We start from the raw sequence: 13,416 nt of genomic DNA, 5'->3' as shown, positions 1-13,416 counted from the left end.
ATAAAATAAGGTAATTTTTTATATCCAAGCCACAATATGCAAAGCTCAATTCTCAACAGCCTGTGGTCGCCTGTGCCTGATTCTCCTCTTCATAAATTGCTTATCTTTTATCATTAGAATGAAAAGCAGACTGAAATGTAATAGGTAAGTGATTTAGAAACGGTAGCTTAGTTGAGTACTGGACTAGTAATCAAAAGGTTGCTGGTTCAAGTCCCTGCCAGGTTGTATCTGCAAGGCTCATAAGCAAGGTTCTTAATCCACAATTGTTTGGATTGTATACCGTCACAATTGTCACCTTGGACAAAAGTGTCTGCTAAAAGACATAAATGTAAATTCTGGTATTTCAGAAGGATTTTCTTCTTACAAAGCAAATGTATATGTTAGTATAAATGTAAATGTATATATGTAATGTGGATGACTAATGTTGGATTTAAAAAGCTGTACATGGTATGAAATTCACAGAGGATCACTGTTTTAGCTAGTAATTTTCCAGATAGCGTTTTCTAACACACCACTTGGACCAGTTTGGATTAACAGCTGTGGTTTAAGGCTTCAGGTATTTCGGTTTGGCTATAAACAAAATTCCACTGACATGTACACTGCACCCTTTGATTTGCTACTCAGTTCAAATCTACATTCCAATATATTTACAGTATATACTGAGTTATTCCAAATGAATGGATCCTTTTTGCCAAGACCCGGGGTAAAAATGTCAGAGTCAATTCAATTAACATTTCATATTGACGTACACATAAATCTAGATCCATCTCTGTATTCATACACATAGAGCACCACCTTTGCTTGGCCTTTTTATGTTGATTTAAATCTAGTTTCATTTACCCTATTATAAACTCAAATGTAATCACTGTTATGAAATCATTAATCACTTGAATTGAATAACATACAAAGGTAAATTTTCCTTGCTTACTTTGACACTGAGCTGAAGGTTGAAACAATATTTAGAAATCCTTGCTCAAGCATTGGATGGACATAAAGCACTAAATGTTAATGATAAATGGAGGAGAGAGATGATAAAAGAAGCAGGAAGCTTTTCACTGCAGATGCAAGCCAGAAGAACAACAGAGTCCATGTATACGTTAGCGCTAAGTTTAGGAGCGGCTATACTGCTGTTCATTCTGCTGATGCTAGTCACACATCTTTTAGGGCAGCGTTACCTACAAAGTCATCACAATGACAAAAGATCAGAAGGTAAGGACACTTCTTATTGGAAGTTCTATCTAAATAGACACTTGATTTTCTAGTGAAATAATCAATGAAAACAAATTGACTGTAGTTAGATCAAATAAATAAATTTGTTTTTTTATCGTCATGTTTTACCCCACTTGATCCTGGTCGGGGTCAGAGTGTGGGTCCAGTTTCCCACTGTCATATCTGAATTAGAACTATGATCCATGCCTCCTTCTGGCCCATCATGGCATGGAAGGTGGGTATGACACTGTAATCCTTGCCTCCTGCTAGTTTATTTGGGAAGTGGGCCTGTTACACACAAATTCACTCAACAATTTGTATCTAGGGGTAACAGCCAGTCCACCTCATGAATGTGTGTGGGGTGAGAAGAGAAAGAAAAAAAAAAGTACTCAAGTAAAAACACATACAGCCACTCACAGAACAAAACATACAGTGACAGAATCAAACATAGGATCCATGTTGCTGTGTACCAGCTACAACAAAGTGTTACAGATTTTTAAAAATATTTTTATATATATTTTAATGTTATTAAATTGTAGAAATTGTAGAAGATTTGTGCTACTATTTGTGTGCAATTGTACAATCTAATCAAGTCGTTTATTATTTATTTGTCTAGCTACAGTGTCGAAACCTCTGCATTTTCTCTCTATGCTGTTCCGTCGCCCCCTTACTCCCTCGCTTCCTGGACCTCAGCCCTTACCCCTCCTGGGAAACATATTTGAGCTTAGCCAAGACCATCTACCCATATACCTGACTGGACTGGCTCGTCAGTATGGAAATATCTACCGCCTCCAATGCGGCAACACCAGTACATCACATTTTTACCTGCACAATTCAGTTTGCAAATAAATATCTCTAAGTGAATTTTAAAATAATGTATGTTGTATGTATGCTTCTTGTAGCCATGGTGATTCTGAACAGCAGTGAGCTTATTCGTGAGGTTCTGGTAAAGAAATGGTCTGACTTTGCTGGAAGACCACATTCATTCACCGGTAAGATTAAACACACTTTCTGTACAAGTGCTAATTTAGTCTTTAAACACAATCTGTCATTCATGTGCATCTCGGATCTTCTCTCAGGTGATAAAGTGTCAGGTGGGGGTTACTCCATCTCTCTGGGAGACTACAGTGAGAAATGGAAGGCCCATCGACGGCTGGCCCATAGTGCTTTGCAGCGCTGTGTGGCTGAGTCTTTGCATTCTGTTATAGAAAATCAAGCACTGCACCTCAAACAGGTAAACAGTAATTACCCTTCACATATTTACACCTTTCGGATCAAAACTGATCCTTAATAAGTCCTCAATAACTGCTTTACACTGATCAGGGTTGGGGTGAGTCTAGAGTCTACTCAAAAACACTGGGTACAGGGTGGATTTTAGAACTTCAATTTCCTCTTACCTTTCAAAAAAGTAGAAGGTGTATTTGTTTTCCTGGGTCAGTGAATTGCTTGCTCTGCCCTTTGACTGCTGTGCAGCAGGTAGTGTTGGTGCCGATGTTGGTATAAAAACCTCCTTTGTATAAAAACCACACCCTCAGTTGTGAACAAAATTAAGTACAGATTTTTACTTATTAAATTTGAACTAGAGATGTCAATTTTCTAGACAATGAAGACTGTATTAAAGCTTTATTGAATTTAAAAAAATAAATAAATAAAAGAATGTGGCAGACATGACAGCAATGTATCTTACTTAATTCTATTTTTAACAGACCTATTTTGCCATTCAAATTATAATTTAAAGCACAAAAAGTCAATAGCTGGAGGTGTCTTAAGATTTTTATCAAGGAAGTAATTAAATAAACTAACCAAGTGTCAACTCTTCCAATTCAGAACAACTGCTTAAGATTTGGGTACTGAACTTCGGACCCCTGAGCACGTCCAGTAACCCTCAGTTGCTTGGATTGTACTCAGTATCTCAGTTGCAACTTAATTTGGATGAAAGCATCTGCAAAATACCTAAATGTAAAATATTATCACATGATGAGGTTAAATATCCCAATTACGATTGTAAGCAGCTGAGAATACACCTCACTAGAACGATGCATACACAACAAGAAATGTATTCTGCAAAAGAATTATAACTGATGATTATCACACTAGCAATCTCAGCTCTACTCTTAATTCAACAATCAATTCTTAGACATGGGATGAATTGGTTATGGTTAAATTATTAGCTTTCTTAGTTTAAACTCATTAACTTTATCTTAAACCCAACAGAATTATTGATTTTAATATTTCTGCTGGTAACAGGTGTTGCTGGAATACAAAGAGGAGGCCATGGATCTGTCTGAAGATTTTACTGTAGCAGCAAGTAACATCATTACCACGCTAGTATTCGGAAAATCTGTAATAGTCTGCCTTCTTTCTCAATGAAAATGTATACTTTTATATAAAAAGAATAGTCTGAGTAACAACCTTTCTCCTCTGGTTTAATTCAGTATGAGAAGAGCTCGACACAACTGCAGGAGCTGCATGACTGTCTGAATGAGATTGTGTCTCTGTGGGGATCACCATGGATCTCAGCCCTGGATTCTTTCCCTCTGCTCAGAGTAATACACAGTGCTCTATTGATTTGTTAATTATCTTGAACCCTAATTTATCTGACAAAAGTACAGTACAAAAACAGTCTTTTAACAACTGGCCGACCAGTTTCATTGTATTTAGTAAATATAAATATATTTGAACAAAATTTGGAACAGGGACAAAACAAGAGTGAAGAGTTTATAGAACATTCAACTTGCATTGTTTGGATTGGCAACAGGGTAGGGGATAAAAAATTAACAACAAATCGATGAGGGTCCAGTCAGCAACCACTGCAACCCTGACCAGGATTATGTGGTACATTAAAATAAATGAGTGAAAAGTGATGCAAGTTGGCTAAAGGCTAGTATTTACAATAAACATAGCCATTTTGTTTGTGATGTCAGTTATTATATATATATATATATATATATATATATATATATATATATATATATATATATATGTATATACAGTACTATATATTGTTTTTTTTATTCTTATTTCATTTTCACTTTACAGAGGTTGCCAAATGCTCCCTTTTCACGTCTTATGAGAGCGGTAGCTAGAAGGGATGAGCTCATTAAGGCATACTTGGATGAGTTTAAGGTAAAAATTATCCAATTAAATGTGGTATTATGGGAAAAAGCACACAGTACCACCAATGTGTGACGTAAATATTTTACACTTAACCTTCCTGTTCATGTTGTTCTGGCAGAACAGTGATCATAAAGATGCAGATTGTACTCCACCACTCCTACAGTATCTCAAATCACCACAGGGAACAGCAAACAATATGGTAACTATAGCAACAGTAATCCAATTACAGCTTCAAAAATGATCAGTCATATGTGAATATTATGTTATACTGATGAACCCGACCTGATAATGATGTCATTATACTGCCCTCAGTGAGCCTTCAGTTAATAAACACATATATAACAAAAGTATGTGGACATCTTTTCTCATTATTAAATTTGAATGTTTCAGCCACACATTGCTATGAGGTGTATAAAATGAAATAAATTATATGTTTATAACATTGGTGCAACCGTTTGGGGAAGGTCCTTTCCTGTTTCAGCATGACTGTGTCCTTGTGTACAAAGCAAATTTAATAAAAACATGGTTTGACAAGTTTGGTGTGGAGGAACTCCAGTGGCGTGAACAGATCCCTGAGCCTTTTTCCACTGAGCACCTTGATGGATGAATTAAATCAGCAATTGTAAGCCAGGCCTTCTTGCTCAACACTAGCAAAGGCCTTATGATCTTTAAATTGAATGGGTACAAATTCCCATGGACACGCATAAATCTTGTTGAAAGAGTGGAAGCTGCCAAGCTCATGGTCAAGCAGCCACATACTTTTGAACATACAGCATAGTTATGCATTACCTTACATTTTATAGTAATTATATATAGTGCTAGTCTTATTGTCATTTTATCGTAGTTTCTCTTTATTACAGACTCTGACAGACGCTCGCTTGCACATGACTACAGTGGACCTGCTGATAGGTGGAACAGAGACCACTGCTGCCTGGCTCAGTTGGACTATTGCATTTCTTCTATACAGACCAGAGGTACTGAGACCTTTGAAGCATTTATACCCTTAATTACATTTTAGGTGATTAAAACCACGAAGTGGCAAAAGAAAGTAGTGTGGATGAGGCACAGCTCCAGGGTCCTGGAAACTGGGATTAAACCTCACTGTCTGTGTTCCTTTCATCCATCCCTTTATCCTACATTCAGGAAAAGCATAGTGCTTTACACAAGCATGGGTTAAGACTTACCGGTTGTCAAAAAACATTGTTTATAAAATTAATGGACTATGCGATCTCCAGGCCAAAGACAAAGCACCACCCAGATTGTACTCATGTATGTGTTACAGTAACTTGGTTGCATGATCACTGATTGCCAGTGCTAGACTGGCCCTGCTACAGTTTAGTATTTTATTTAATACCTGTCATACTTAATAAGTTGGAAAAATAAAAAACAATTATTGTCTGGATACTCTGGTTTTCTTAGATTGCCCTTAGGTAAATTGATGTCCTGTAATAGATTGCCACTGTTCAAAGTGTATTTCTGCCCTGCGTCTGTTGTCCCCAAGAGGCGCCAGTCCCACCACAAACATGACTAAGATGAAACAGTTAAAACTAATAAATACATTTCTGGATTTGACAATGTTCAGTCTCTAGGGCTACCTGGCTTTACAAAACTGAAAATCATTAATAACCTGACTTTGACTTCAGTAGCATCTACATACATGACTTTAATATAAGTTTAAGGTATCTTGACTTGGACTTGATGGCATGTAATCTAACTATAACACAGATTCTCTTCCCTGCTTTTCTGTTTCTGCTCCTACTGTCCTTTCTTTATAATTCCACCTCTGTTTTGCCCTCTAAAGGTACAGACTCGAGTACATGAGGAACTCAGTAATGTGCTGAAGGGGCAGTATCCTCGGTACAGTGACCGTCACAGACTACCGTACCTGAGCGCAGTGATTAATGAGGTGCTGAGACTGCGGCCTGTGGCTCCACTTGCTGTGCCTCACAAGGCCATCAGAGACAGCAGGTAATTACAGAATTTATGAACAACACACTGTCAGAGAGGGTAATGATTTGATCAGTTTCAATTAGTTTATACAGTATATTTTGCACTTATGGTGTAATGTTCTCTTTAGCATTGCAGGATACTTCATCCCCAAGAACACAGTTATTATCCCTAATTTGTTCGGAGCCCATCATGATCCAGAGGTTTGGACTGACCCTTACAGCTTTAGACCAGGTATAAAAAGGACACATATGATTTAAAATATCTTAAATAAGACAAACCAGGTCTTAATAATTTTATTAAGGCACTTTTATCTTTATTTCAGAGCGCTTTTTGGAAGGAGGCGGGGGTTCACTTCGAGCCCTAATACCCTTTAGTGGGGGTGCTCGGCTATGCCTCGGGGAGTCTGTGGCCAAAATGGAAATATTTCTCTTTACCGCATACCTACTTCAGGACTTCCAGTTCTTTCCTGGCAGCCCTGAGGATCCTCTGCCTGACCTGCGTGGTGTAGCCAGTGTAGTCCTAAAGGCCAAGAGCTACAAAGTCATAGCCCATCCTAGAAACAAATAAAGTCCAACAGTAAATGCAGTTGGTCAAATGTAGACCAGTCACAATTATCACATAATTATCGCTAACTATCAATATTTTTATGTGGTTATTAATCTATGTAACCCACAGTGCTTACATGTTTTTGATGATCATTCTTTTAAAACTGTTTTGTATTTTTGTTCTTGTTTAACAGTTATTTGTATGCATTTTAATAGTAATATTATTTATGTTAAGACACGTTATAACAGCAATAAATGCTTAAATAAAACTCATTTGGTAAGTTTGTTAAAATACATTGTTGTGTTGTGGCCTACTGAGTGGCAGTAAAAAATCTTTACCAGTTAGCTTGTACCTAGTTCACACTACATGCTTTTGACCTGATTTTCGCTCTACAACTGGTCGGCGCTAGACTTGCCGGCTCGGGAGGAACTCGGCGTTCGCTCGGCGATCGAAACTTGTCTCTCAATCGTTATGTGTGAACTACTCAACAACTCGATCCGAGCGATCGGTGACTTAAGTTATATATCTAGCTTGTCAAATATCCGGATCTGAATTGCACAACTGGCAATGAGTGCTATGTCGAACAGCCAATGAGAACACAAGATATGGTGTAAGGGGAAACGCAGAGGAGGAGCACATCAGTGCACAAACTTTGATCGCTCGCTACTTGTTGACGTGCATTTTCGGACGTGATATCATTAAACCTTTCGACACTTCTCGCATTTGTTTTCGTGACAAAACGTAGTTTGGAAGACCAGAGAAGCTGGCCTGCGATTCCAGTTGGTGATAGATGGTGTAGTGTGAAACCCCCTATCGCCGATCAGTCGTGTAGTGTGAAATACACACCGACTTGAAAGACTCCCGATTACAAGAGATCCAGTTGTGTAGTGTGAATTGTACAGCGACCTGACAACTTCGTGTAGTGTGAACAAATTTGAAGCAAATTTATTAATGAAGGCACCTAATCAGTAAATTAAAGCAACAGATGGAGAAGTAAAACAATTTAGATCATGGCTTTTATATATTATTTAAACAGCAACAAGTCTAATAAAATGAAATCAATAAAGAAAATCGATCTATTTTTAAATGTTTTTTTTTGTCATGATGACTTGACTTCATAAAGTAGTTTCACTGAGAACTTAAACTGCTTGAATTTACGATGACTATAATAATAATAATAATAATAATAATAATAATAATAATAATAATAATAATAATAATAATAAAGTCTATAATACTGTATCTGTCCGCAGCTCTGTCGACTCTTCTGAAGAAATCCGACCAAACAGCTGATTATACAGTGTAGTGTAATACACGTTTCAGCCATACGGGGGCAACAGTACAATCTACTATTGTCCACTGGTTGTATTTCAAATACATCTTTATTCCCTATTTAAGTGAACCATATATATTGCACATGCGCGCTAAGTAGTGCACTACAACATAATCACATATCAATTTGGTATTCAGCCATGACCACACCACTGTAGCTCTCCTGTAGCGCCCGGGTTTTGCAGAAATCATTGTCTTACAAAGAATGATGGTAAGTTACATTTAGCAGCATACACGTTTTTCTTATGATTTTATTTATCTTGCTATTGTTGTAAATGTTGTATTAAGCGACACGGTTAACAGTCGCCTGATTTACAGTTGCATTGTTATTGTTTACGATGTGAGCTGGCTAACTGAAGTCAAGTCAGAGTTTGTTTTGTGAGATACACACATTTAAGCAAAAATGTTTAACAAAACAAATCAACTCATATATATATCGTTTTATAACTTGGATTCTAACTTACCGTATGATTAAAGCTGTTGTTAAGCTAAATCTTACCTGAATTCTACATGATCATGTCATATATTACAACAAAGGTTATCCAACACATCTGTCACCCCCATCTAACATCTGGTTTTATCACCTTTAACAGCAACAGCTGCAACAAAACACCTCAAACAGCTATGTGACACCCATCTTTATTCCTTGACATAGACAACCAGTCTCGTCTATGTAGACGCCCGACTGGCCGATAGCACCACTGGGTATTCAAGCCCTGGATCCTAGCAAAGTGGGTTCATGTAATTTAGTTCTGTGCCATCCGAGCTCCAGAGCAACTGATTAAAACAATAACACTATCATTTTTTTATAATAGTTATTATTATTGTTCACATTGTTAGTATGCACACACTATCAATAATTTTAGGTTTTATTAGTATTAGTGTGGCCCAGGCCGCAGACCAACTCATTAATAACCAATTAGGTTGCCCACCATTTTTATTATTTCATTTTCTTAATTATTTGTTGCAGTTCTAGCATTCTGTATATGTAATCCTTTTAGCACTACTGTGGACAGGTGCTTAGTTTATATCTACATCTTTAGAGAACACTAATCTGAGGACACTAATGTGCTTACTGCTGTCAGTGCTTTGAAAGACTGGTAACGCAACTACCAATTTTACTTAACAACTGTCTATTTTACAATCTTTTTACAGGCCACAGATGGACATGGTACAGGAACTGGGTGCAGTGTCTGCAGACATCATTCTGTTTCTCGCAGCTCTTCATGCCTTCTTTCGCTTATTCAAGGTAAAACAGCCAGGCCCATATGTATAAATGTTCCTGATCTTTCCTATCCAACCCAGCCATCTCCAATTGGAACTTAACACCCTCAATTAGGGAGGTACGGGCCTGATTGGTAGTTTTTACCTGCTATGGGCAGGGTTTCACAGATCACTGTATTGCGTGCCGAGAGCCACTGCCATCTGAAATCAGCTGCCCTTGTGCAGGCGCTCGCAGTCGGCACAGCAGATCTGGTCTGCATACCAGACTTTTAACTTTTATTAGATGCTTCCCTGACACAACCCTTCTATTTCTATCCTGCCTCGGGACTGGCACTAAGAGCGCACTGACAAGTGCACCTCCCAATACCTGCATACTGAGTTACATTATAATTTCATGCACATGCTTTTGTAATCTCTCTGTCTGCAGGACCACAGAGCCCCATCAGTGGGTTTTCTTCTCATCACTGTCTCTTCTGCTCTGACGCTTCTTCCCCTACCTGGCACTGCTGTCTCTCTAGCCCAAAAAGACCTCCGATGGGCGGGTGAGGCACTGTGCCCTGCCTTGCTTGGCTTTGGCTTCTTGTGGTTCAGTGAAGATCACCTCACCGCCTGTGTGCTGCTAATCGGCTCCTCAGTTCTTCCGACGCTTGCCGATTGGCTATCCGAGGATGTCTTGGTGATCATGACACGCTGCCAGGCCTTATCGGCACTGTCCTGTTCCCTTACAGTGTGTCTGTTTGCTGCAAATGGGACTGGCGTACTGGTGAGTGTGGCTCTCAGCCTCCCTGCTCTTGTGGCCCCCAGGGCTGTAGGCAGCAGTGCTGCATCTCTGGGAGCTTCACAAACTGTAGGAGGATTGCTGGAGTGGGTCTTAAAAGTTGTCATGGCTGCAGGGTGTTGGACAACACAAAGGGCTCTAGATACATTTCTTCAGGACCTGAAGCAGTGGGACACTGATGTTGGATGAGAAGGCCTGGCTCACAACTAACACTCCGAATCATTCCAAAGGTGAAAAGAAACAAAAGAAGCATGACAGCCTTACTCCTTCTCGACTGGGGATTGAGAAAAATAAGGGGCGGAAACACTTAATAAAAAATGTATTAAAATATGTTAGACATGTTGTGATTTAATTTGATTTGACAGTGTGACAAGCATCTGCTAAAACAGAAACACAATTTACTACATATTTAATATTTATACATTATAGTTCACCTGTTATTAATAAAAAATGAGTTTTTGCCATTTAGCATACGCTATTTAAAGTGACTTACAATATAGTTACAGTATACAGTCTGAGCAATTGAGGGTTAGGGGCATTGCTCAAGGACCCAGTAGCAGCAACCTGGCAGTGGTGGGGCTTGAACCAGCAATTTTCTGATTACTAGTCTAGTACCTTAACCCATGGGCGGCTCGTTCCTTAGGGCGATCGGGCGACGCACCACCAAAGGGCGAAAGGGAAGAAATTTTTCTATCACATTCAACCAGTGTTAAACTAGCTGTGATTGTTCTGGACAGTCTGTTTTGCCTCTGAATATCGTAGTCCAATCAGCGTCGTTATGTGTTCCGTACAGTATCGCCCCTTTTGAAAATCGCCTGGATTGCTCTCATAGACTCTCATATTAAGGCACTTTTTTTCGAACTGTAGGCACTGCAATACAATCTGTATGGGTTCCGGGAGGGCTCGCACTTACGTGCCTGTGTCACACGTAACCTGGTGTAGCGATAATTGGAGTAGCTAGCGATCCCATCAACATGACTACCATTACCTCAGGATCTGCTGCACCTAAATTAAAATGCTATCTGATGAACACTGAATTAAATTGTTAGTGTGAAGGCTTTACTTAATTTTATGATTAATGGTAAAGCTGGTCTCTCTCCATGTTCAAAGTTATTTGTGAGGGTAAACTGACAGATGACTTACGATGTTAATTATTTAAGCTTTAATTTACCCATTGAACGGGTCACCTTGGCCATCATCGCAACAATTGCCCCCCCTGAGAGATTTGGCAGGAGCGGCCACTGCCTTAACCACTAGGCTATGGCTAGGTTTGTTTTATATTTGTATTAATTTAAAACAAAAACTATAAATGTTTGAGTTTAATAATTACTAGGCACTACATGGTGCAGCATTCCATTAGGCAAGCCCACCACTGCAGAGATCCTGGCTCAAATCTCAGCGGTGCTATCAGCCGGCCTTACGTCAACGGGGGTGGGCAGCTGAAGCCCTGCGATGGATTGGTGCCCTGTCCTGCATCTTCTAGTCTTGCGTCCAGTGTTTCCTGGTGGAACTGGACACCACCACAACACCAACCAAGATAAAACAGCTGATGATAATTAAATAAATTAAAACTAATATCGGTTGTTTGGGCTTTATTTTGTTCCATATACAAATATTATTGATTCACTCATGTAATATCTTGCATAAAATTGTAAATAAAAATCCTTGGTACAAGCTTTTGTTATTTGTAATGATTGTAGCATCTTCTTGTCTGACAATACACTAATGCACGGAGTATAAAGAGCTACTTTGTGAAATGACAACAATGCCAGCTTTGTGCCACTGCCTTCTCATATATTAAATCCAAAGACACTATTGAAGATTAGCTAATAAAACTGGACTCTTCTAATAATACTAGCCAAACTCAAAAACTCCTATTGTGCAAGTCTTCAGAATCTGTCCTTAATGGTTCAAGCTTTGATTGTTTTCTATAAGTACAGAATTATATGAGTTTCCCATTCTGTGACAAAGTGAATTAACAATATTACATGTGCATAAGGAAATCACTGAAATTGAATCTAAAAAGTCACACTGACTTGTCAAAGGGGCAATTTAAAATAAAAAACAGGTAATGATTTCATGCTTGATTATCAAAGACAAATCCAGGAAAGGATTAGTTGTGTATAACCAAGGATGGGTCAAGGCTTAACTCAGAAATGTTATCTATAAACAGTCCAACATTTTAAAAGAACAACATACCCCAATAAGTGACTGCAAGGATTTAAATATTAACCCCCTACAGTATATATCATCATAAGAAAATAATGCAGGGAAATGCTGCACTGTGTATTCTGACACTTTTCTATCAGAACCAGCATTAACTTCTTTAGCAATTTAAGCTACAGTAGTTTGTCTGTCAGCCTTCAATCCCCATGTGCATCAATTAGCCTTGGTCGCCCAAGACCCTGTCGCCGGTTTACCACTGTTTCTTCCTTGGACCACTTTTGATAGATACTGACCCCTGCAGACCGGGAACACCCCCACAAGAGCTGCTTCTAACACATCAACTTTGAGGATAAAATGTTCACTTGCTGCCTAATATAACCCACCCACTAACTGGTGTCGTGATGAAGAGATAATCAGTGTTATTCACTTCACCTGTCAGTGGTCATAATGTTATGCCTAGTCGGTGTATGTGATGGGTATTTGTTGCAGCACTGCATTTGTTTTGACATTTTAAAACAGCTGAGGTCTCAGTTTAAGTAGAATGTAATTAGTAGTTACAATGATCATGTATTAAAAAGTACAAATCCAAATTTAATAGAAACCCAATCAGAGGCGCCCAGGTGGTGCAGCGGGATAGTCCGCTAGCACACCAGCACCGAGTTTTTGAACTCCTCGGTTCGAAACTCGTTGCCACTGGTCGGCTGGGCGCCATCGGGCAGGCATAATTAGCAGTGCCTGCAGCAGATACTAAGTGGCCACCGTATCTGCAGGGTGGGGGCCGGACTATGTGTGGGTGGGTGGGTCTTCATACGCTGTGTAAGGACCCTGAGAAGAGGAGGGCTGTACACGTGTCGGAAGAGGTGTGTACAGTGACATGCTCTCCTTGAATGCAATCTGGTGTCTCTCGGCAGCGGAAGACAAAATTGAGTGCGCTAAATCGGGAGGAAAATGGATTTAAAAAAAGGAATCCAAACAGACTTACAGTTTGACTGTATTTTATAATATTAGATTTTTATTGATTGTTAATTATTTATTAAACAATAAAATATTTAAACCAGCAACTAAAAAGAGTGCCCACAGTTTAATAAAAGAAA

The 13,416-nt window shown here is 38.9% G+C and overlaps 2 protein-coding genes and 1 long non-coding RNA gene across 3 annotated transcripts; 2 read left to right on the top strand and 1 right to left on the bottom strand.

The window, feature by feature from the left end:
• The first annotated feature begins 1,088 nt into the window (after positions 1-1,088).
• LOC134310247 (steroid 21-hydroxylase) lies at positions 1,089-6,949 on the top strand. The gene is made up of 12 exons (XM_062991797.1): positions 1,089-1,209; positions 1,826-2,017; positions 2,112-2,201; positions 2,289-2,443; positions 3,457-3,552; positions 3,645-3,755; positions 4,249-4,341; positions 4,448-4,525; positions 5,187-5,300; positions 6,128-6,294; positions 6,404-6,507; positions 6,599-6,949. Exons 1-12 carry the CDS (start codon positions 1,089-1,091, stop codon positions 6,841-6,843), a joined length of 1,566 nt encoding a protein of 521 aa, XP_062847867.1. The 3' UTR covers positions 6,844-6,949.
• LOC134310249 (uncharacterized) lies at positions 6,565-7,339 on the bottom strand. Its single transcript, XR_010011280.1, has 2 exons — positions 7,161-7,339; positions 6,565-6,829 (listed from the first exon to the last, which is right to left on the bottom strand). It is a non-coding gene; the product is annotated as an uncharacterized LOC134310249 (long non-coding RNA).
• Positions 7,340-8,862: 1,523 nt separating this feature from the next.
• Positions 8,863-10,486, top strand: LOC134310248 (uncharacterized). Its single transcript, XM_062991798.1, has 3 exons — positions 8,863-8,885; positions 9,310-9,403; positions 9,806-10,486. The coding sequence occupies exons 2-3, from the start codon at positions 9,317-9,319 to the stop codon at positions 10,343-10,345; spliced, it is 627 nt and encodes a 208-aa protein (XP_062847868.1). The 5' UTR covers positions 8,863-8,885; positions 9,310-9,316; the 3' UTR covers positions 10,346-10,486.
• Positions 10,487-13,416: the final 2,930 nt, after the last annotated feature.

Source organism: Trichomycterus rosablanca, chromosome 3 (genome assembly GCF_030014385.1).
Source record: "Trichomycterus rosablanca isolate fTriRos1 chromosome 3, fTriRos1.hap1, whole genome shotgun sequence".
Classification (NCBI taxonomy): Eukaryota; Metazoa; Chordata; class Actinopteri; order Siluriformes; family Trichomycteridae; genus Trichomycterus; species Trichomycterus rosablanca.
This window is presented reverse-complemented; position numbering and strand designations above follow the sequence as displayed.

What these genes read in the sequence shown, in the direction of transcription:
- LOC134310247 (XM_062991797.1), top strand. Translation starts at nt 1,089, where the DNA reads ATGTATACGTTAGCGCTAAGTTTAGGAGCGGCTATACTGCTGTTCATT. An exon ending in CCTCCAATGCGGCAACACCA is followed by an intron (nt 2,018 to 2,111) that starts GTACATCACATT and finishes TGCTTCTTGTAG; the next exon opens with CCATGGTGATTCTGAACAGC. An exon ending in AAGACCACATTCATTCACCG is followed by an intron (nt 2,202 to 2,288) that starts GTAAGATTAAAC and finishes ATCTTCTCTCAG; the next exon opens with GTGATAAAGTGTCAGGTGGG.
- LOC134310248 (XM_062991798.1), top strand. Translation starts at nt 9,317, where the DNA reads ATGGACATGGTACAGGAACTGGGTGCAGTGTCTGCAGACATCATTCTG. An exon ending in CCTTCTTTCGCTTATTCAAG is followed by an intron (nt 9,404 to 9,805) that starts GTAAAACAGCCA and finishes CTCTGTCTGCAG; the next exon opens with GACCACAGAGCCCCATCAGT.